This window comes from Pithys albifrons, chromosome 17 (assembly GCF_047495875.1).
Source record: "Pithys albifrons albifrons isolate INPA30051 chromosome 17, PitAlb_v1, whole genome shotgun sequence".
In the NCBI taxonomy this organism is placed as follows: domain Eukaryota; kingdom Metazoa; phylum Chordata; class Aves; order Passeriformes; family Thamnophilidae; genus Pithys; species Pithys albifrons.
Genome location: NC_092474.1, coordinates 8,234,986 through 8,257,890, shown reverse-complemented (window position 1 = coordinate 8,257,890; position 22,905 = coordinate 8,234,986). Strand labels below are relative to the sequence as shown.

The 22,905-nt window shown below is 58.1% G+C and overlaps 2 protein-coding genes and 1 long non-coding RNA gene across 4 annotated transcripts; 1 reads left to right on the top strand and 2 right to left on the bottom strand.

Moving 5' to 3' along the window:
- Positions 1-6,325: 6,325 nt before the first annotated feature.
- Positions 6,326-12,766, bottom strand: LOC139680093 (uncharacterized). 2 transcript variants are annotated; one of them, XR_011699307.1, is made up of 3 exons: positions 12,521-12,766; positions 10,247-12,032; positions 6,326-7,432 (listed from the first exon to the last, which is right to left on the bottom strand). It is a non-coding gene; the product is annotated as an uncharacterized lncRNA (long non-coding RNA). The 2 variants fall into 2 exon arrangements; XR_011699306.1 differs by lacking the exon at positions 6,326-7,432 and adding an exon at positions 8,054-10,009.
- Positions 12,767-14,126: 1,360 nt separating this feature from the next.
- On the bottom strand, positions 14,127-15,327 carry CRYBA4 (crystallin beta A4). The gene is made up of 5 exons (XM_071572158.1): positions 15,289-15,327; positions 15,052-15,170; positions 14,701-14,842; positions 14,442-14,584; positions 14,127-14,274 (listed from the first exon to the last, which is right to left on the bottom strand). The coding sequence occupies exons 1-5, from the start codon at positions 15,325-15,327 to the stop codon at positions 14,127-14,129; spliced, it is 591 nt and encodes a 196-aa protein (XP_071428259.1).
- A 3,896-nt stretch (positions 15,328-19,223) lies between these two features.
- CRYBB1 (crystallin beta B1) lies at positions 19,224-22,830 on the top strand. The gene is made up of 5 exons (XM_071572068.1): positions 19,224-19,373; positions 20,237-20,355; positions 21,963-22,095; positions 22,231-22,373; positions 22,650-22,830. The coding sequence occupies exons 1-5, from the start codon at positions 19,233-19,235 to the stop codon at positions 22,828-22,830; spliced, it is 717 nt and encodes a 238-aa protein (XP_071428169.1). The 5' UTR covers positions 19,224-19,232.
- Positions 22,831-22,905: the final 75 nt, after the last annotated feature.

Genomic DNA, 22,905 nt, shown 5'->3' with positions numbered 1-22,905 from the left:
AATAAAACAGGACATAACGGAGGAATCATTAGGGATTACATATGATAAGAGATGGAAAACAGTGTCTGTATAATGGTGGAGAAGCCATTAGAGAATTACCTCAAGCATTTGCAAGTAAACCAACAGCCTCCTTCTCCTCTTGAGACTAACGAGAAGACTTAATTGTGCTGCAGCAGCTAAAAATACGTCTTTGTCAGCCCTGGGATTGGTACGCGAGTTACAGGGACATGCAACCATCAGGATGTTCTGTGGCCCCTTGGTGTGGGTCAGACACCTCTGCCATGTCCTGTCCTGGTTGCCATTCCTTGTCCCCATGCCCATCATGTTCCCCTGTGCCCAGGCTGTGTCAGAGCTCTGCCTCCCCTCCACGTCTCCCTTGGTGTCATCACTCTCCCCCACTAAAAGGGTGGTAACAAGGGTCTAGGCAGCTCTGGACACCTCACCAGGTGTTCCAGGTGTCACTACCTGCAGTGATGTATTTCCTGGGTTAAACATCACCCTGACTGATGCAGGTGTTGCATCACAGAGTAGCTCCCAAACAGCTTTATTTCATATTTATTTGCATTTAATAATAATTCTCTTTTGCTTAGCTTATTGTGAATTATTCTGATCCATCTGAACAGGAGACTGGATTTCATCAGCCTTGGTTTCTCTTCATGGATGAGGGAATCATCTGCACAGAAATGGTAATTAGAGGGGTGCATATGGGGATGCACCAAGGGGTTTGCCAGGCAAAGGACTGAAGGACTGAACTATCATGCAATCCCAATCCCTCCCGTTCCCATCCCTCCCAGGCAGTGTGGAGCAGCTCCATGGCCCCAGCATTGCCTGGGAAAGCTCCAGCCTGTGTGGGCAGAGTGCTCTGCAGGGCAGGGAAGGGATGGATTTCCCTGTTTTATACCAATCTGATAAGGAAAAAATACTCAACCCAAGATTAACAATTTCTATAACAAACCACGCAAAGTTAAGGGCATTTGAAAGATGTTTTTACAACCTTTGGTTAACCTGCAGTAACAGCTGCTTGAGTGTGGATAAATAAGACTATTCTGTGGAGGAGACAGGAAAAATTGGTTTGATTTTAAAGGACAGTGTTTGGCTCCCGCGGTGCCGAGGCATCTGAGGAAATATTGCATGGCAGCGACTGCGCGTCATGTTTAATACTCAGAGATGCAGCCATGGAGAGCAATACATCTGCTGGCTCCTGACAGCTGGAAAGCTGGAGTGGATTTTAAAAGCAGCCTTTCTCTTGGAAGGAAAATTTTGAGAGGGATGCAGATGGGAAAAAGCCCTTTGGAACAGCCAGGATGTTCACTGCCTGGCCAAGGATTTGGGAGTAATGTTTTGGGACTGACCAGGGATTCAGGAGTCACAGTTTGGGACTGGCCAGGGATTCAAGGTCATAGCTGGAGCCTGGCCAGGGGTGCAGAGGTCACATTTTGGGACTGGCCAGAGACTCAGACATCACAGTTTGGGGTTGTCAGGGGGCACAGAGGAGGCTCAGTGGTGGCTGCCCTGCTCTGCTCTTCTGGCCATCATGACCCCAGCACATCCGTCCCACCAGCCCTGGGTGCTGCCACCCATCCTCCAGCACTGCCACCCACCATGGCCCTGGGAAATGCATCCCCTGGAAAAACAGACAAAAAATATAAATAATCCCCATCACCCCTTTTGTGACAAAAAAACATGGCCCAGCTCGGAGCCAGAGGCATTCTTTTCATCCCCTGAAAATCCAAGTGTCTCTGCTTGCCACTTCCAGCCTGTCTGAGAGGGCTCAGGAGCCCACTAAAGAGGAGGCTTTAAGCCTCACCATTAAGAATTCCACAAGATCTGCTGGGCAGCATGGAAATACAAGAAATACTACAATGCCAGTGCTAAAACCTAATGAGAAATGGAACAAGCTGAGACAGAAGCTTAACAAGAAATACTGGACAAGTCCCCCAAGAAAAACTACAGGCAGCAGTGGCAAGGAGCTGCCAGTCGGCTCTGCAGCCGTATTGATCCGGGCCGGAGAAATAGGAGGAGGCCTTTGGAAAGTAGATAAACAGGGAGATATACAGCAGGAGAGGGCCAGAACTGATGAAAACAGGAGAAAATGCAGCTTAAATCAAAGGGCAAATACACAGAAAGAGAAAAGGCAATAGGATTTGTGTTCATGGCTAAAGAGGAGAGTTGTGGGCTGGTGATCAGACACGAAGTAATTGAAAAGAAATGGAAAATGGAGCTCAGGATAAATATTTTCTTGGGAGAAAGTGGGCTGAAACCTTGAAATAAGCCATTATTAATATCAGCCTGAATGTAGGGAAAATATGCAGGGAGGGTGGTTGTGGGCACAGGGTGGGGAGTAAAAGCAGGGGATTAGGGTACAGAATGGCTTCTAATGTGGCCAAAGTGCCCCAGCTCAGAGCTGGGCTGGGACCAGGTGAGAAAGGTCTCCTGTGGCTGGACAGAAGGCTGAGGATCCCCTTCCTCACCTGCTCAACAGCTGGTGGCCACGTGCCCCTGCCCCAGCCTATGTATCCAGCGCCTCCACCTGCCCTGTGACCAAGCAATCCTGCTGTGGCTTGGAAAGTGTGTGTGTGTGGGGGCTTCTGGGTCAGGGATGGTGTGGGACAAGAATGAAGTGAGGATGGGATTGTGTGCAACAGAGCTACAGAATCCTCTTCTCACCCCAGGGCAGGAGATGGGCAAACACCCTGGTCCCTGATCCCTCTGCCTGTTCAGGGGGAGCTGCTGACTCTGGGGGCAGCACAGTGTTAGACCCCAAAGTTGTGGAGTTCCAGGGCTCAGGACCAAATGGAGGATCTCTGTCCTCACAGCCTTGGAACAAGGGGTCCAGGACATGGGGGGCTGGGCAATCAGCTGCTGCCTCCTCCACCTCCCAGCCCCCAGTGCCACAAAAGCAGGGAAATCCATACACAAATTCTCTGCCTCTTGCCTACTAAATCTCACCTGTCTCTGCCTTGCTGCAAGATGCACTTTCCAGCAGGCAGGAAATACAGGCTGGATGCGGGAATTTGCAACCACCCAGGACTCTCCATCAGCACTGGTCAGGGCAGGGGGCTTCTATGCCAGGAGTTTGGGGGGCACAGGGAAGGGTGTGGGGGCTCAGCCTTGCACCTTGCACACCATTCCCAGGTGAAGGCATGTGAAGCCAGCTGTGCCTGCTGTCCTGAGGGATGGCTCATTGCTGGGTCTCCCATTCCACCTGGCTGTGGTGGCTTTGGCTGCGTGCAGCAGTCCCGAGCACCACATGGGCTGGGGACTAGAGAGGGTCTGGGTGGTGGTGGCCCATGACATAGCAGCAGGTGCAGCCCACCCACCCCTCTGCAGGGATTTTGGGGGTGTCTGCACAGTTGCCCCAGCTGGGGGTCTGTGTGGTGGGAGGGATGCATGTCCCCAGCCACTTAGCTCTCCATCCCTGTGCGCAGTTGCCATGGCAATAAGGGAGGAAGGCTCCCTCACTCCCCGATGCTCAATGCTTGGTGCCAGCGTTCCTCCACATGGCCTCGGCTGCTGCCGGGACATGCTGAGATGTTCATCAGAGCTAATTGCCAGGGAACCACCCCCATGTGCTGTGCTGAGTCTCATCTGCAGCCCACATCTTGTCCCACATGGCACTGTGCTGTCCCCAGCACTGTGGGGTGTCCTGGTGGCCCCAAACCTGACCCAGACTGGGGTTAGCATCATTGGACTGGTCCCCTCACTCCTAAATGCTGCCAAAGCCCCACACACCTGCTGCTAGAAAGCCAAGGCATTTTCCATGTCTAAAAAAAGTAATTAAATGGAAAGGTCGTTCTTATTTATTCTTTCATTGCACAACCCCCAAGCGACCAAATAGTCAAATTAAGTCTTGGAGTGTTTAATGAAGGATCAAGGAAAACAGCTCATAAGTTTGAACAGCCTTTCTCATTGCAAAGAGACCACACAGAATGGGGCTGCTCTGGTGGGCACTGCAGGGACACCCTGGGAGCTGCCCATGGGCACCTGGGCCATGGGCCCGGGCAGGGCTGGGCACCGGCAGTGCTGCAGCTGCAGCCCAATGCATCTCCTGTTCTACTCACTGGGGAAAGATTTTTTTTAATAGGGCCCCATGGAGACATTACAGCAATTTTCAAGGAGGTTTGAAGCCACCGGGAAGCTTATTAGATCCGTTCTGCAGAGTTAATTTGATGTTGGTAATCAGTGAACAAGTTAAGCAGTTAAGGAGATGGAGACTGCTGAAGGGTTGGGCTGTTTAGCCGCCTTGTAAGCAGTGGTTACTAATGAGAAGCTCATGAATATGAATGAGGGATGATGATAGCGTGGAAAGGGCAGTCAGCAAACCATAAACCTAATTTTAATCTTTTTATTATCAAAGTCACGTTATTAATAATAGACTTTACCTTGAGACTGAGCTCCATCAGGCAATTACTGCTCTCAGCAGCGCTCTGGGAGGGGCTCAGGGTGGGACCCTCTGTGTCACAATGTGTCCATCACTGGGGCATCTGGTCTCTTCCATCAGTACAGGCTGGACCACCAGTGACCCTCACCCACCCTCCTCCCGGGGCTGGTGCTTGGACAGTGGCACAAGGAGACCACCCTGTCCCTCTGTCACCACAAGCACAGCAGCTCTGTCCCACCAGTCACAAGCATCCTGGTCACTGCCACCACAGGGATGGCATGTCACAACTGGGCACTATCCCTCAGAGCTGAAAAAGGACGCTCCTATTGTCTCCATGTCTAATTAATTGTAATTATTTCCTTATGGCACTATCGATATGGGCACTCGTGTAATGATGCAGCTGTTCCTGTGTGAAATGCTGAAGCAAGGAATGTAAAACACGTTTAAAAATATTAATCTACAAATGAAAATGATTTTAATTGGATTCTGCCTTTGGGGTCAGGTCACTGCTCCATTTTCAATCAAAGTTGTCCAGTCAGCAAAGCAGCAGCAAAGCCCTTTCATAGGGAAACAGCGAGTAGCTCACAGAGGTTAATAGCAATGTTGGAAAATAAATAGGTTATTGATTGATAATAACAATAAGCTGACTCCAGTCCTACCTTGGTGACCTTCCCTCACCCAACTTAAAGAAAACTCAGTTAGCATCTAATTATGGATCTTCTCACAATCCCGCGTAATAATGAGCACGCGGCAGCACAGGCCCTGATCCCGCGCCTGGCGGAGAGGAGAGCGCGAACACAGGCACTCCTGTAGAAACCGGGATCCCCGACCCCTCGGTATGGCATGGAATCACAGGATGGGAAAGGTGCTCGGGGCTGTAACAATCCCTCCGGCCAAGCACTTCCCGCAGGGCCCCTCTGCGGCAGAGACCCCGGCGCTGCTCGAAGCCGCTCCCCGAAATGCTGCGCATCCATTTCACAAAACGGCGGCGCAATTTGATGCAAATGAACAGCGTTTCTCTTGCTTGTACACATTCCCTGTCAACAAGTGTTGAAGAGACTCGCTGTGACATTTCAAAATGCTGCTCACGCCGGGGAAAATAAATCCGGCGGTTTGGCTGGAGCCTTCCCGCTCCGCCGGAGTGGCCGGACCGGGAGCGAGCCGGGACTCCCTCCCGCCGCGTCTGGGGGTCTCCAGCCTCCCCCAGGGCAGAGGGACGGACAGCGCGCCCTGCTCTGGGTGATCATCGTGTCCTGGGCTGGCATCACAGAATTATGGAATGGTTTGCACTGGAAGAGGGCTCGTCTCTCTTCACTCCCCGCCATGGGCAGGAGCACCTTCCACCAGCCTCGGCTGCTCCAAGCCCCGTCCAACCTGGCCTTGGACACTTCCAGGGATGTAGCCGGGGCGGGGGCTTTCCTGGAGCACGAGCTCCACCTGCCGCCGCCCTTCTGGCCCGATCCCCCGCTCCGTAGCCCCTGACCGCTGCGTCCCCCCGGCTCGCGGCTTCCCCGGCCGATCCTCCGCGAACGGCCCCGGCGCGGGCTGTCCCGGGTGGGAGCGCAGCGTGGGGTCCGTGCCCGCCCCGCATCCCGCGCTGCCCGCCGTGATCGCTGCCCGCGCTGGGTGGCATCACCGCCGCGCCCAGGAGCACCTTTCGTGAATGCTCGGGGTGGTGACCCCCCTTCTGCCCCCCCGCAGGACCGCCCACCCGGGACCCGGAGTGTCTGTATGCCCTCCTGTCCCGCCACCCTTCCCCGAGTGGCGCCGTCCGCTCCGCAGGATGCCGAGGTGGCTGCTGTGGGAACCACCTGTCCTGGACCCACAATGTGTCCCATTGGAGATGGGACACCCTCAGCCCCACCCCATCCGTTTCCCCCAGCTCCCCACATCTCACAAAGACACCAGACTGCAGGGTGGTTGCACACTTGTCATGTTCAGAGTAGACATTACAGTCAGTGGGGACGTCCTCGGGGCTGTGGGGACATCCTCGGAGCCGTGGTGACTCGCTGGATTCCAGCTCGCACCGCTGACGCCACCCCAGGACCCCCTACCCCTGAGCATCGCCACGCCCCACACCAGTGGCCAGGCCTGTCCCACCGTGGCTGTGCCCACTGCCACCGTGCTGGACATGCGGCAGCTGCAGGGTCCTGTTGAGCAGGGTCAGCCTTGGCCAGCTCGGGCTGAAGCACCCTGGGCAGGACGGAGCATCCCCTGAGTGGGTGACATCCCTGACCTCTGCCTTTGTCACTGCCTGGGGTGTGTGGTTAAGGGGCTAAGGTGGAGGCTGGACAGACACGGAGCTGGGTGAGATGGGGAGTACATCAGCCTGAGAGCCCAGCAACACCCCAGCTGAAGGGACAGGCTTGGGTCAGTGCACAGCAGGGATGCCCAGAGGTGGTGGCAGCATCATGGGGTGCATCATGGGGTGGACCCAGCCATTCAGGGGGCCCCATTCAGTGCAGACAGGAGAGCTGCTGTGGGGTAATGGAGACACCAGCCAGTGACAGTGGGTTACTGGGGAGGCCCTTACCATGGGGTTAGTGAGCACAAGGCAAAGCCAAGAGAGAGCAGCCAGAGCCAGATGCTGGCCAGATCTGTAACCCCTGGCCAGAGCTACCCTGACCCTTTATGGAGGCAGTCCCATACTGCAGCCATGGTCTGGAATGTCCTCATGAGCCAGCCCATCCCCACTAGCTACTATCCTCTGCTGGCACACAGGGCTTGCTGATCATGGCAGCCCTGAATGCTGGTGGTGCCTTGCACTGGGTCTCCAGCCCATGCCCAAACCTACACTGATGGGCCAGGTACTGGGGCCTTCACCTCAGCAGGTCCCCTCTGCCAGGCCTCTGCCAGGGACATTCATCTGGCTGACAGACAGAAAGCAAAGCCCAGGCTGTGCCCCCATCACACCCTGATGGCAGAGACCCCTCTGACACTCACTGCCCACTCCTGCCCTTGGCTCATTACCAACCCAGTGGTCACACAGAGATGGTTAGTCAGGGCCACGCTTCCAGCAACAGCTTCCACATGCACCAGGCACAAGTTAAACTGTGAAAAGACAAAGAGAGTGAAGAGAGAAGCCTGGGGGAGGTCCCACGAGCCAGTGCAGGGAGCAGCACAAGACCATTCCCCATGACAGGTGACATGGGGCCCTAGGAGAGCCCCAAGCTCAGGCTCTGGTGGGACTCATGGGCAATAGCATCACTCTGTGGCTGAATCTCTCTGCAAACTGGGTTTGTTGGACCCTTACAGCCATTACTGGTCATTATTAAATGGTTTTGTATTGTCCTATTGCCTCTCAGCCTCTTTTCCTCATTGTGCCACGTGAAAGTTCTTGGCAAACAGAAGGCAAATAGGGAAATTTTCAAAGCCCCCCAGTCTGAGCCTCTTCATTCCCATCTTACTGAATGGGAGCCAGGAATGCTCAGCAGCACCAAAAATTAGGGTGCTGCAGGTCAATAACCAGGAGTCCAAGAGGAGCCATTGTCACTTGTCATGGCAAATAGCACCCAAGAGGCAAAGTGCAAAGAAGAGTTGGTTAGTAGCAAGAGAGAAGCAGATCAGGAAGAATTAGTACAGTGGTAACAGAAGTTCAGGTTAGTAACAAAAGTAGGGCACCGGTCTGCCTTAGGACACACACACTGGAAAAGAAATGAAGAGAAAAGCAGCAATGGTTAGTTTGTTTAATTCAGTTCAGGAATGTGTTAGTAACAGAGATCTACTGGCTTAAAAAGGAACTGAAAAGCTTCTGCTGATAAAACCGTTTTAGGCTCCTAGTCAGCAACAGGCTCCATGGGCAAAGCCGGACAGGGCGTGTGAGGAGAAACCCTCTCCTCATACTAGTGGGGGCTGCCCAGGGCAGGGGCTGCTGGTCCCCTCTCCTGCCCACAGCTGGGGCTGTCCCTGCCCATCCCTGCCTGTACAGCCTGGGACCGACACCTGGCCCTTCCAAATGCCCTTTCCCAGCTTTTCTGTTCCCCTTTAAAGGCAGCATTGCTGCCAGTTAGTGGGCACGACGCAGGGCTGGCTGTAGGTTAGTAAGGCATGCACTGGGGCCAGTTAGTGGGTTAGTCTGAGAGCCAGGGGCTGTGCCAGCCCCTGGTGAGGACACAGGGTCCAGCTGGTTAGTAGGTTAATATCGGAGTGCAGCAGCAGCATGCAGAGCTGGTCCCAGTGAGCAGCAGGGTTCTGGCTCATGAGGGCAGGAGGCATTCTGGGGCACTGCTACCAGACTGAGATTTGGGGAGGTGTTACCTGCATAATGTAACCTGTTTCTGAGTTAAATGCTTTGCGAGAAATCTGCCCTTCTCATCCCTGCCAGTGAGGTACCAAATGCTCTGAGCAGGGTGTCCCCACACAAAGTGTGCTTCCCATTCCTAGCACCGGTGAGAACGAGAGACAGGATGCATGGAGGAGACAGTCCCAGCAGTGCCAGGTAGCGAATCAGGTCAGGGCACTAAAGGAGCTGAAAGAAGCAGAGAGGGAAGGGGTGAAAGCACGACCAGCAGTGCCTGGGGCAAGGCTATGGTCAGCTCTGCAAGGACAGGGCTTCTGTGGAAACCACAACAGCTGCTCTGGCTCTCCACAAAGCTCCCATTGCCTGTGGAGAGAAGATGAAGTTCAATAGGGAAAACCATGCCAAGGAGCAGAGGAAAAGTGGCCCATAGCTTACCCCTTCCCTGTCAGAAACTGCCTCTCCATGGGACTAAGAAGTGCTCTGAAGGGCTGCAGGAGCACCGTGCCCTGAGAAACTGGGCTGGGATGAGGCACCATATCCCTCTGGGTTACCTCCTCCCACAGCACTAACTGACACTGGTCCTCAAGAGGACACCGTGCCAGTTTGGATTTCAAGGCTGTAACACCTGCCACAAGTTGTGTCTGCCCTCAGCTTCCAGCCCATCACACCTCCAGCCCTCCCTCCTGTGCAGGGACATGGGATAGAGTGACTGCTTGGTGAGACCATGGTCCCATCTGCTCATGGGGCCACTGCCATCCCCACAGAGGCCACAGGAGGAGGATTCACTGCCCATGGCCCTCCACATGCTCCAGGATGCTCCAGAAACCAGGGGTTTTCTCCAAGAGCAGTGGAGGTAAAGTCATGCTGGGACATGGCACCAGTGGTGCAGGGCACTGCCAGAGCAGAAAGCACCAGGACTTCACCAACAGCCAGAGGGACGGGCAGGATCAGTGAGGACAACCAGGGTGCCTTGGGCTCTGGCCATCATGTCTCACTGAGGAGTTGGCACAGTTCCACCCTTGTCACCTTGCTCTCTTTCTCCCTCCTCCTACACTGCATTCAGGAAAGAGGACAGGCCTCATCCTGCTCATGGCTGGGGTGAAGCAGCAATTGGGAAGGGGACCCCAGCGCCTTGCAGGAGAACCGCACACACACACGCAGTCCCATGTCCTCAGGTGTCCCCACTGCTGTGTCCTCGGCAGTGTCCCCCGAAGTGGCTGGGCTCATGGCTCTGACCCATGGCACTGGGCACCAGGGCGCTCTGCTGGGGCCTGCCCAGCTCTGGCATCCTGTGTGGATGGTGACAGCGCTTCCTGAACCCGGCTCCCCTCCAGGCACAGCTGGTCTGGCCAGGCAGGAGCTGAGGCTGTGCCCCTGAGGTGGTGACACTGGGGAGTAGAGACACTGTGAGACCCTGAGCAGCATGGCAGGTACCCCCTCCCCACTGGTGAGCACATGTGGGGGACACATCCTCTCATGCAGGTGACCCTGGAGATGATGTGACTGCTTGGACATCACTGGAACCTGGGGGGGAAGGCTCCTGACTTCCCAGAGCTCTCCCAACTCACAAGGAGCAGGACAGCCATGGGGCTGGCACTGCCCATGTCCTCTCCCGGGGGTCCTACCTGTGGTCACCGGCTATGCAAGTGCTGTGCAATGTCCCCTCATCCTGTGTGTCTCTGCACCGTGGAGGTCATGAGGGGTCTGTGTGAACAGACCTCAGGTCAGTCATTAGCAGCTGCAAAAGAAACAACCAACGCAGCAAAGGAGAGCAACACAGCACTGTCCCCAGCCAGAGCTGAGCCAAGTTGGCAGGAGCCTGGCAGAAGGGCCAAGGCAGAGACCTTCCTGACCCTGTCCCCTTGCAGAGCAGGGAAGCTGGACCCACCACCAGGCACAGGGGGGCACCAGGAACCACCACACCAGAAATGGTGGCAATGCTCCAAACCGTCCCTACCTTCTGCAGGAACTCCTGCACTGAGGGCAGGTACTGACTGTCACTGCCACTGCTGCCACTGCCACTGCTGCCTCTGCAAACTCTGCTCTCGCCCTGTGGTTAAGCTGGGTCACTGAGACCCTGTGGTTCCACAGGCACTGGTTGTACTGGGGCAGCTGGCAGTCACAGCTGTGCTGTGGTGGGTGCTACTCCACCTCCACAGGGATGATGTGGGGACCCATGGCTGGTGCCAGCCACGCTGCCTGCCCTGCCCTGCCCTGCTCCTGCCTTTCTCCTGCTCCTGTCCCTCTCCGACTCTGCTCCTGCCCCTGTCCTGCTCCTGCCCTACCCTGCCCATCTGGAAAAGACAGGACTGCAGCAGGTCCTAGGGGAGCTGGGCCGTGATGACTCTGCAGTTCAGCTGCGGAGCCGCTCCTGCTTCCCTCAGTTCATTGTCAGCACACACCGCAGGCACTGCTGGCAGGACAGTCCCTCCCATGGGGGCAGCACGTCAAGGTAGCATTTGCAAACCAGCTGCGGGAATGGGCTCTGGAGATGCCATCGAGCATCGGTCATGTGGGATGGCCTCTCACTCAGGAATGAAACACATCCCAGGAGACAGGGAGGGAAAAAATTTTGTGCAGGCAGGGCTCAGCTAAACACTCCATCTGGGGCAGAGTGAGCAGAGATTGCCAGCCATGAGCTGCAGCTGCCCCTGCCTCACAGGGGCAGGGTGGGTGCCACATACCCTGCCGCTGAGCACCTGAGTTAAACAGGGAGTAAAACCCCTCTGGAGTGAGGAGGGAGGAAGGGGAGAACAGGCTCCACTGCGGGCAGGAGCAGGGAGGTGAGGCCACAGCAGGTACGGCACTGCCGCGAGCTGCCTGTGCCCAGAGAGATGATCTCTGGGGTATGGCATCCAGGCACCCCAGTCCCCCAGTTTGCAGCAGAGTGGCCAAATACCTTTGCCCTGGGCCCTGCCAGCACTGCTCAAGCCTTGCTCTGACACATCCCAGGCTCCAGTGATGCCGCAGCAGTGCCAGGCGCTACCACCTTTGTCTGCAGCTCTGGGGCTGGGCAGCCTGGGAGAAGAGTGGGGGATGAGGGTGTGAAAGGCTCCCTGGAAGCCCAGCACGACAGAAAACCTGATTATTTCTGGGCTCCTCCTGAATCCCTGGGCAGGACTTACTCGCACACACAAAAGGTTGTGAGACAATGAGGGAGAGAAAATGGCTCCACAGGAGGAGATGGGAGCATTTGGCAGGTTAACTCTGAGGGAAGGGCAGTGCTGTACCCTGGGAGTGCTGGCCCCAGCCTTGCCTCTAATCCCCACCTAGGATCACCAGCTTTAGGAGAAAATGGGGTTTATGAGACAAAAGCGTAAACGAGCATTTTGGCTACAATTCCGCCCAGGAGCATTGAAAATCAGGCAAGAGTCCATTTACCTGGCAGAAGCCCTATTCTTGGTGACGATTCTGAAAAAAAATACAAACAAGTGGCGCAGCAGTTAGTTCTGATTTGGCCCAGGGGCTGCAGGTGGTGTCCAGGGTGGGCCAGGCTGCCCAGTGCCACCTCCGGACCGGGATCACCGGGGATCGCCCGCCGACCCGGGATGTGGCAGGGAACACGCTGTGGGATGTGCGGCTGCCCCTGCCCTAACAAAGGGAAGGGGCCCGGCCTGTCCCAGCCTGGCACCCCCGGGAACGGGGAAAGGGGACTATTTATAATTAGGGAATAATACATGGGGATGGGGAGTGTATTTTTGGGGGACTGAGCAGCATCGCCCCTGCCGGCTCCTCACTCCCCGAAGCGATGCCTGCAGGACCCCCCCCGAGCCCCGGGGCGGCATCGCCCCCCGCTCCCGCCGCGAGGTGGGAGCAGCCCCCGGGCTCCCCGCGCCCCCAGCCCCAGCGGCCCCCCGTCTCCATGCAGAAGGAGCGGAGCGATGCCCGCGGTGCGTTACCTGCTCCCGGGAGCCGAGCTGGGGCTGGGAGGCGCCGGCTCCGCTCGCTCCTGTCCGCCGCGCCGCTCCTTTGTGCTGGAGCTTTCCCAGAGCATCCCTGAGGAAGAGGCGGCCACGCAAACTCCTCCTCCCGCAGCCCCCGGTCCTACCTACGGCGCAGGAGGGTGCTGCAACTCACATTAAATTTTAATGCTGGAAATGCGGCCGAGTCACCTTCCCCCCGCACCGCTCCCCGCTCCACGTCGCTCCCGCACCGCTCCCGCACCGCTTCCAGCATCGCTCCCCGCACCCCTCCCAGACTTCTCTGCACCGATTCCTCTCAGGGAGACCCCGGGGACCCCTTTACCACGACAGCCACTGCAAAGGCCACTGCCAACCCTCGTGCCAGGACACCGGCCACTTGGCAGGGGCTGCTGCGGGTTAATCCCTGGGGACATGGATAGGCAGGATGTGGTCGGGCTCTGTAGGGAGGGATGACAAAGAGACCAGCCTGGCGTGAGGACACAGCCCTGCCCGAGGACAGCCCCCCCTTGCCGGGGACAGACCCACTCTCTGTTCGAGGACTGAAACAGCCCCTCCTTAGCGCTGTGCAGCTGCTGGGTTCCCGCATTGTTCTCCAGGTCCCCACCGAGTCCCCGGAGACCCCCGGTCTCGCCGCCAGCTGTCCACCGTGCCTGGCTGTGTGCTGGCCCCGCACTCGGCCCTCGGCGCCCCCCCCCCCCCCTCCCCCGAAACTCTGGGTCTGGGCAGGGTCAGGGGGCGCCCAGGATGGGGGACCCCCAACCTCTGGCCGTGGAGGGGCCGGGAAACTCCGCTCCTCTGCCTGCGGGCCCCGGATGAATTTGCCCTGAGGCGCAGGAGGGTTTCGCTTGGCCCATCCCAAACTTTTTGTTTCTTCTTTCGTTTTGTCTTTTTAATTGTGATTCCTGCAGAGAAAATCCCTTTCTAGGCAGCATTTCCCATTCCCTCCGCTGGTGGCCTTGCTGCTGCAAATGTCATGTCCAGGACATTTTCATCACATCAAACCTTTTCTCCAAAGCTCTTCTGAAATGAGGAATTTTTCCAGAGCAGCCTTTCCCTGCCGCATTTCCAGCTTTGGCTGACTGGGTGTGCGGCAATGAGGGATGGGCGTTGGGATGGGCACTGGGATGTGTGCTGGGGTGGGCGCTGGGGTGTGCACGGATGCAGGGATGGGTGTGCTATGTGCACCTGCAGATTGCTGGGTCCTGCAGCTCCTTCCAGTCCCTGGTGGGTGCTGGTGAAGCCGATGGGGTCTATGGGGTGGTGGGATGTGGGGGTTTTCTAGAGCCTCTGAGCCCACAGCCAGACTGGCACAAGGCTTGTCTGTGACACGTATATGTGGATTTCTCTGCTGATTGTAGGGGCAGAAATGTTTCCTCCCTCAACCTATCCCTGCCCCTGCAGAGTCCCCATTCTGCCCCCAGAGATGACATGACTCCTTGCCACACACCCTCATGGTCCCCCTCCCCAACTGCCAGCGCCACCATGGACAACTGAGCCTTTATTGAGCTTTGCCCCCGCTGCCCCACAGGACAGATGGTGCCCACAGTGTGTGGCTGGTGGTGTTGGGGCTCCAGCAGTGCAGTCACTGCTGGACCCTGCGGATGGACTGGACCTGGCCCGTCTGCGCGTGGGAGCCCCACTCCCGCACGTGCTTGTATTCGCCCGAAGGGCTGTCACTCTCCAGGAGATACTGGAAGCCTCGATACCCCGGGTACTGCGAGCAGACCCACCTGCGACAGAGCAGAGAAGGGCGGTGGCTCAGGGTTGGCAGCACCGTGGAGCCCCCGCCTTGCGGGCGCTGGGCAGAATGAAGGGTGTGGCAGCTGCTACAGCATCCTCGGTCCCGCCGGGTGCCGCCGTGCGGGTCCTGGCAGGGCGCAAACCGCCAGGCACTCACGCGCCGGAGCGGACGAGGAAGGAGCCCACGGTGCTGCTGCCCCAGCCCAGGGCCGGCAGCGAGGGACAGTCATCGCTCATCTCTGCCCGCTTGCCCTGGAAGTTCTCCTGCTCGAAGAGCATCAGCCGGCTGCGGCCATGGTCCTGCAGCCAAGTGGGGCACGGTGTTGGCACGGCTGCCCTGCCCGGCTCACCGGCCCGTGGCCAGTGGTGGGTCCAGGGGGGCCAGCCCCGCGGGGGTAGCCAAGGGGTTCACTTACGGCGCAGGCAATGGGGCGGAAGGAGCACATCCTCTCCACGTGGTAGGCGTTGCTGCCGCTCCACGCCTCCCAACACGGGTAATCACCGCGTTCCAGCACGAACTGCTGCCCCTGGAAGCCGCAGTGCTCGAAGCCTGCCCACCTGCAGGGACGGGAGGGCAGTGAGACCCCCATGGTGCCCACCACCCTACTCACACACAGGGATGTGCCCGTTGCACCCAGCGAGTGTCCAAAGGAGGCGGCCCCATGGCTCAGGTGGCCAAAGGCACTGGAGACCTCCATCCCCCAGCCGGCTCCATTCGTGGGTCCCGCAGCACTGCGGGGTGGCAGTGCCCCGAGCCCCCCACTCACGCCCCACTCTCGACCCTGCAGGAGCGGACGGTGCTGAAGCCATGCTCTGACGTGCTGTAGCAGTCAGTGGTGAACTCGTGCTTCTTGCCCTGGAAGAAAGGCTCATCCCACACCACGATCTGGAGGGGATAGAGGGGGTTAGGCGGCTCTGGGGGTGGAGAGGCCCTGAGCAGAAGCTGCAGCCCCATTCCCAGGTGTTCACAGGGCATGGTGCTGGACCTGCCCACACTCCCGTACCTTCCAGAGACCAGAGGATCTCTTGCAGCGGTGGGTCATGGTGGTTCTGGCAGGACATAAGGAAACAGGACTGTTAAAGCTGCCCCTCTGCCCAAATGAAAATGGCCTCAGGAGCCCATACACATCCCTTCACCAGCAGTGTTGGGGGCAACAAGGGGGTTGCTCCACACTGGAGCAGGAGAAGAGCATGGGCTGGGGCTCTCCCTGCCAACCCAGAGCTGCTGCCTGGGCTGTGCAGAGCAGTCAGCACCTGGCACCCATCCTAGCACTTGTCTGCCTGAGGCCAGGGAGACTCCTCCTCCCACTAGCAGAGTCCTGAGCCAAAGCACCCGTGCAGGCAGCTGGTGCAGGCAGCATAATGCTGAGCTGGGAACGCTGTGGAGGTGGCTGTGTGCCCACGCTGAGTATCAGCACCCTGCCACTGCCATGGCCAGTGATGACCCCTGACTCCCCAGTCTCTCAACATCCCAATCCCCAGTCTCCTGCCACTGCTCCCTGTGCCAAGCTGAGGTCTAACCCCATATCTTGGATGCTCCTCCACATGTTCCTGCAACTCCTTGCTCCCAGGCCCCAGCCATGGGGATGGGGCAGCTGCCCCAGGCTCTGGCACTTACCTGGGATGAGGCACTGGTGCCCAGGGAGGTGACATGTCCTGCAGCCTCGGGTTGGGTTTTTATAGCCTCCAGATAGAGACAGAGCCTAGGGGAGCGTTACTGAAACCCCTAACTCAGCACATGGCGGGGAGGAGGGACTGGGCAAAACAAAGGCGAGTGTCAGAGACGCTGATGAGCTGGGACATGGAGCAGGCCCACCGTGCACAGGCTCTGACCCCTGCTCCCGCAGCTGTGGAGCCAGGGCATTGCCCCTGAGGTCTGCCAGCATTTCTGCTGTGTGCCCTCCCCAGTGTGGGGCTTGGCTGGGGCCGTGTCCCAGCCCTGGCAATGCTCCTCTTGCCCGTGGGCAGCAATGTCTGTGCTGGGGGCATGGACAGGTTTCCTCACCCATTTCTGAGAAGTGGGAGGAAGGACACATCTGCATGTGCTCTCCCTGTGAGGGCAGAGCAGCACTCCATGACATCCAGAGCTGTTTGTTTCTGGTTGGGCACATAGCAGCAACAGGTGCAGTAACAAGGTGGGAGCAGGGGCATGGGAAGGTGGCGATTAGGTTTTCAAAGGCATGTGAGGGAGTGGAGGTGCAGTTCATGATTTGGGGAGTGCTGCAGCAGCCTCCTGCCTCTGTGCACTGGAAAGAGCCTATTGCACCTGCATTTTGGGGACCTAATTACCTTTCAGCTTTGCTCACAGTGACCCTCACATACCTCACAAATCATCCTGGGTTGGTGCCAGGAGCATGCCAGGGCTTCAAGGCTGGGCAGAGGCATCCACCCTACCTGCAGCTCGGAGTGAGCAGAACGAACCCCTGTGCCCATGCTCATGCCCTCTGCAGCCATACTGTGCCAGCTCTGGCCTTCTGCTGCTTGCGCAGCTCTTTGCTGTGTTGGAGCTGCAGATCCCACAGACACCCCTGTGCCAGAGAGGGGCTTTCCAAAGCACGTGAAGCCAGCAGCAGGGATGGTCCACAGGAAGGGCAGAGATTTTTTGTCTGGAAGACTCAAGAACCACCAAGGACAGACCCCTGCTGTCAGCCCTGCCACAGCACCAGCTCAGGAAAACCACAGAGCTGCTGAGTGCTCAGAGTAACATGGAGCAGTGTCAGGAGCAGAGCTTAGTCTCTTTGAGATGGTTTTCCAGTGCCCAAGTTCAAAGGTGCTGGGAGTTGAGGGGGTAAGCAGAGTCAGGAGCTGGACGTGGGTGAGACCTGCTGAATAATGCTCAGGAGGCATAAGGGAGGCAGCACAGGTGGAACATCTGCCCTGGCTCCGGGAGGAAGAGAGGACAGGTTAAATTAGAAATCTAGGTAAAAACCCTGATGTGAATTGAAATCATGAATTGTAAACCACTGCCCAGTGTCAAGGCGAGAACCTGACTGGGGCAGTGCCCAGGGTGGCAGGGCAGTAGCCCCTGCACCCACCATGTCATGGGCACAGCACAGCCGCTGAAAAAACTCTGGAAAAGAAGGGATCAATACTTTCTTTTTGTTAGGGATTTTGGGCAATAGCCCAGAGGGTACAGCTGGATCCCACTGCTGCTGGGTGACACATGAGGGGAACAAAAGATGAGGGCAAAACACGGGGCTCTGAGCCCTCTGACCACACACCCTCGGGTGAGGTACTGCCCAGGAGCGCTGGTGCTGGATGTTGCGGGAAGCTGGGGGTGTTGCAGAGGAGTGTGTGGGTATTTACAGGGTGAGCAGGGTCACAGCAGGCAAACAGGGAGAGGATCTGATCAGAGGCTCAGAGGGACTCAGGGGAAGGTCCCCCCAAAGTGCCGTGGGGTGCAGGAGAAGTGGTATCGCAGGCTGGAGCTGCTGCAGGAACCAGTGCCAGCATGTCCCCATCCAGCCACCCTGTGAGCCTCCTCCTGTGCCAGTCAGACAGAGCTGATGCCCCAAAACTTGCATGGGGTTTGGCACAGTGAGTGTGATGGTGGCAGATACAGTGGGGTTACAGAGTGAGCACAGCACAGGGCAAATGGGCTAAAAAGCAAGAGAACAGTCCTGCCAGCGAGCAGGGACATTCCCAATGGAGAACAAACACCATTTTCAGGCACTCAGTTCAGAAACTGTCAGCTTCAATTACACATCATTTGAGAAAAAAACTCCTGAAGTGTTTCAGAACAGTCAGGTCTTGCTTTCTGGCATCTTCAGGGCAGCACTGCAGGTGCTTATAGGCACAGAGTGATGTCCAAAGCAAGAGGTTCAGTGTTTGTAGGGGAGAAATGGGCACAGTGTGGCTGCAGGCTGTGTCCCGTGGGACTGCAGCAGCCATGGCACTGGAGTGGGGTGCCCATGTGGGCCCAGTGCCTGGTGCGGTGGGCAGGGGAGGGTGGTGTGCTGGTGCCGGTGCTGGTGTCGGCACTGGCCTGGCTGTGCCAGGGCTATATATGCCCTGCCGGGATGGCCGCACACAGGGCAGCGGGTGCCGCTGCACGCTGCAAAGTGGCACGGTCAGGTCTTCTGTTGTGCCGCGGGCACAAAGGAAAGTGCTGGGTTCAGCGGCTGGGCACGGGGCCGGGGAGAGGCTTCCAGCTCGCCCAGCGCTTTGCAGGATGTGATGACTGGGCGGCCACGCAGACACTGATGAGCTGGCAGTTCCTTTGTGTGCCCGCCCGGGGGTCTGCCCTTGCCAGGCTATAAAGTGGGGGCCTCGCGGCGCCCCGAAACACAAGCCCGCTCACTCCAACAAGAAGCAGCAGCTGCCCAGGTAAGAGGACAAAGTCCCCGGGCACGGGGCTGCAGCCGGACCCAAGGTGGGGAGAGGGAAATGCAGGGTCCAAGACGTGGCCACTGCTGTGGTCATCATGTCTGGGAGCTCCTCGGTGCTCAGCATCCCGCTGCCCTCCTCTCCCTGGCGATCTACTGGTGACACTCACCTGCAGGGCCTCAGCAGACCAGGGCTGTCCCCTTCCCACCCCTCACATGCTGCTTACCCCCTGCCCCTCGGGTTCCCGGACACACCTCGTGTGGGATAGCCCCAGTGCCCAGCTCAGTGCCAGGCCCCATCCTGGCCAGGGAGAGCAGGAAGTGCCTGGACACCAGAGTTGGAGGCTGCCCTGGGCACCCCCACAGGTCAGGGCTCTCCTGACCACAAAAGGAGAGTATGGACACCAGGACCTCCCATCATCCTCCTAGTGAAGGCAGACTCCCTGCCTGTGCCTGCCGGAGAGCTTTCCAACAGCTCCTCTCCTGGCCCTGGCCACCCACACCATTGAGAGCCTCCATCTTGATATGACCATCCCTGGGGTGGGTGGTGGGTGCCCACATCCATGCCTCCCTCTAACCTGCTGCTGCTGCTTCCCTGTCACAGACTTGAGCCCACCACCACGATGTCTGAGACCACAAAACTCGCTGCTCCCGGCCAGGCTGTGGAGGAGAAGGAGAAGGCAGCTCCTGCGCCAACTCCATCCCTTGACCCTGCTCCTGTTGCGAACAGCAAGGGTGAGGAGCCCTCTCCAGAACCCTTCAGGGTAAGCCCTGCGGCTCCCCACGCGCAGGACGTGCTCCAGGGCTGCAGGACTGTGGCAGCATCTCTGGGGCAGAAGAAGATCATCCCACTGGGAGGGACCCCCCCTCCTGGAGCAGGAGGGAAGTGTAAATGCCACCATCTCTCCCTGCTCTGTCCCTCTGGCACAGGTTTAAGATTTGGGCAGCTATTGCAGGAGGAACACTCTGGGGATCCTTTGGTTGGGACAGCTCACTGAGGACCATTGGGGACCATAGGCTTTGGAAATTCTCTCTTCTGTGTTGTGGCATCAGGACTGGCTGCTGCCGGCTGCTCCCTCTGGTCACCCTCTGCATGCAGGGGTCCTGCAGTGCTCGGCAGGATGGAGGGGACACTGGGTGACAAAGGCAGCAATGAAACACTGCAGTGATTCTGGGGCAGCATGCCACCCAGGTGCTGCAGCAGGGCTGGGGATGAGGGGTGAGGGATGCGAGGACTCCGGTGTCATCGTACACATGCCAGGCAGCAAAGGCCATGGCATGGATGCAGCTCTGGGAGAAGCAGCTCCTCCCCCGCAAACCTGGGCACTGGCTCAGGGAGGTGTGGCTTTGCAGCATCAAAAATGGGAGCTGGATGAGGCCATCTTGGAGCAGGGACAACTGTCAGGAGGATCCTTCCCATGCTCAGCCTGTGCTGAGACAGAGCTGCCCATACACAGAGCCCAGCTTGGCCTGCTTGGGCAGAGGAGTTGAAAAGTTGCAGGAAGGCTCAGAGAGCCAAAGGGGACACATGGGGCTTGCGCGTGCAGGGTCGTGCAGGGACACACAGCACCACCCTGCCCTCTCTGGCCATGGCTGTCCCCATCTGACCCTTTCCCTGTACCCCCAGATCGTCGTCTTCGACCAGGAGAACTTCCAGGGTAGGCAGATGGAGTTCACCTCTGAGTGCCTGAACCTGGGCGACCGCGGCTTCGACCGGGTGCGCAGTGTCATTGTCACCTCTGGACCGTAAGTGATCCCAGCCACAGAGGGGGCTGTGTCCCTGGGGATGCCCCAGTGGGGTGGAGACACAGTCCTGGGGGAAGTCCTGGGCACAATGTGACATGCAGGGGCATTTCCATGCAGCCTAAGCAGAGAGGAGTAGGGCCAGCACAGGAGCAGGGTGAGGGTCTCAGATCTCCTTTGAGGGGGAAAGCCAGGGTGGGTGGGAAGGATGCCAGGGCCACCTGCAAAGCAAAGGGCACCAGTGTTCACCTGGAGCTGTCCATGGAATGCGAGGGACCTGCGGATTTTAGGGAAGCCCAGGAGAAATGAGGCAGGAGCCTTGGACTGGGCTGGTGGTCTAGGCCACCACGGAGACAAGGCTAGAGTGGGTAGGGATGGAGAGTGATGGGCAGGAAACCTCACATGCCTCCCAGCACCCAGGCAGCAACAACGGGGTTGGACAGGTCTGAGAGCCGTGGCAACAGCTGACACAGGCAAGGACATAAACGATCCCCAAGCAGATCACTAAACAGACAGATGATCTCCGTGGTGAAAGAGTATCCCTGTGCACTGTGCCTGGCTGGAAATAGTGTGCTGGGAAGGCAGCAGGGCTGGCAGGGCTGTGAACAGGATGCACAGGAAACAGCTTGCCCTGGCACCAGCCCCGAGGGACCAGGATGGTGACCTGTGGTCACCTTGAATGGCACCATGTAGCACCAATGACTTTTTTATTAGGAACCCAGAATATCCATATTTTTTTGAAATGAAAGGGGTATGGAGAAGGCTGGAAGAAGCTCAGGTGTGACACCTCAGGAGCTGCCCTAGATATAGAAAGGGTTAAACTGCAGGAACACAGAACTCAGGTGTCATTGGGGTCCTCAGAGGCTTCCTGATCATGGCTGGTTTCCACTGTGTCTAAAAATGTGCTTAGGGAAAGCAAAAGCAGTATCAGCCAAGCTGAACCTAAGAAGTCAGTGTGAGGACATGCTACCTGGGGCACCTGAATGTCTTCGGCCAGCAGGAAAATATCTGTTGGCACTTGGAAGAAGACCTCTGTTTTGCAGGGAAATGGGAAGCAGGAAGTGCAGGGCTGTTGTGGTGCCGGGGGCTCCTGAAGCCCCAGCCCATGACATTCACAGGACTGCAGCACCTCGTGGCACTGCTAAAGAGGTGATATTGCAGCTGAGCAAGCCCCTGTCCCAGCAGTGGGCCAGATGCCAGTGCTGGCTGGTGCTGGTGCAGTGAGGCGTGCAAGCATGCCAGGATTAGACAACCCAGGCAGCCTGGGTCTGGGGGTGCAGGAGGGAAAACAGAGTCCTGACATGACTCTGTGGTGTGCAGCGTGTGGGGCTCGCCAGCTGCCTGGGGGTTCCGCTGCTCCCCAGCTGAGGAAGGTGTGCAGCTGCAGGCACCAGTGAGCCTCCAGCGGCTCTGCTTCCCATCCACACTGGCTCTGCACAGACCACAGTGCCTGGGCTGGGAGAAAGGTGGGAGCAGGGTGGTGGGGCCACTCCTGGTACCAGCAGCCTTGTTGGGTGCTGTGAGCCCCCTCCAGTGCCCCACAGGCTGGCAGAGCAGGAGGGGAGCCGTGGGGTGGCATCTGAAGCACTGTTTGTGCACCCTCTCGCCAGCTGGGTGGCCTACGAGCAGGCCAACATGCGTGGGGAGATGTTCATCTTGGAGAAGGGCGAGTACCCTCGCTGGGACACCTGGTCCAGCAGCTACCGGAGCGACTGCTTCATGTCCATGCGTCCCATCAAAATGGTGAGTGCGTGAGAGCAGGAAGCACCTGCTGGGGTCTGCCCAGGGCCAGACTGTGCTGCTCGATGCCTTGCTGCTGCTGCTGCAGCTCCAGGGCTTCAGCCACGTGAGCCAGCACCTTCCCTCTGTCTTCCTCAGGAGGCTGAGGACCACAAAATCTCCCTCTATGAGTCTGCTGACTTCAAGGGCAACAAGATGGAAATCCAGGAGGATGATGTGCCCAGCCTCTGGGCTTATGGTTTCTGCGACCGTGTGGGCAGCGTGCAGGTGCCCAGTGGAACGTAAGCCAGGCTGCAAAGGCAGCTGCCTTATGCCAGGCTCCCTGTCCTCCCCGGCGCCCTGACCCACTGCTGTGGCTCTGAGCACCTGCATGAGGCTCTCAGGCAGCCAAAAAGCACCTCCTGGCTGTTTTCACTGGCATGGCCCATCAGCCAGGGGTCTGTGCCCAGTGTGGGGAGGCAGGGGTCTCTGCCAGTTCCCTGAGTGCCGCTGCCTGTGGTGCTGTTGCCTGTAAGAGCCGAGCCTGCTGAGGTGCCCTGTGTTTGCTCTCCCTGCAGCTGGGTCGGGTACCAGTACCCTGGCTACAGAGGCTACCAGTACCTCTTTGAGACCGGAGACTTCCGACACTGGAACGAGTGGTCTGCCTTCCAGCCCCAGATCCAGTCCATCCGCCGCATCCGGGACATGCAGTGGGACCAGAAGGGCACCTTTGTCACCCCCGACGCGCCCTCCGACTGAGTGTGCCGCCTGCTAGCTGCGAGTCCCGGGCCCCGTGGGGCACCCCCGCCTCCCCTGCCCAGCACTTTCCTTGTA

Coding starts and splice junctions, on each gene's coding strand:
- CRYBA4 (XM_071572158.1), bottom strand. CDS start 15,327: ATGACCCACCGCTGCAAGAGATCCTCTGGTCTCTGGAAG. Junction 15,171..15,288: donor GATCCTCTGGTCTCTGGAAG/GTACGGGAGTGT, acceptor TATCCCCTCCAG/ATCGTGGTGTGGGATGAGCC. Junction 14,275..14,441: donor TTCCTCGTCCGCTCCGGCGC/GTGAGTGCCTGG, acceptor GCTCTGTCGCAG/GTGGGTCTGCTCGCAGTACC.
- CRYBB1 (XM_071572068.1), top strand. CDS start 19,233: ATGTCTGAGACCACAAAACTCGCTGCTCCCGGCCAGGCTGTGGAGGAG. Junction 19,374..20,236: donor CCTCTCCAGAACCCTTCAGG/GTAAGCCCTGCG, acceptor CTGTACCCCCAG/ATCGTCGTCTTCGACCAGGA. Junction 22,096..22,230: donor CCATGCGTCCCATCAAAATG/GTGAGTGCGTGA, acceptor TGTCTTCCTCAG/GAGGCTGAGGACCACAAAAT.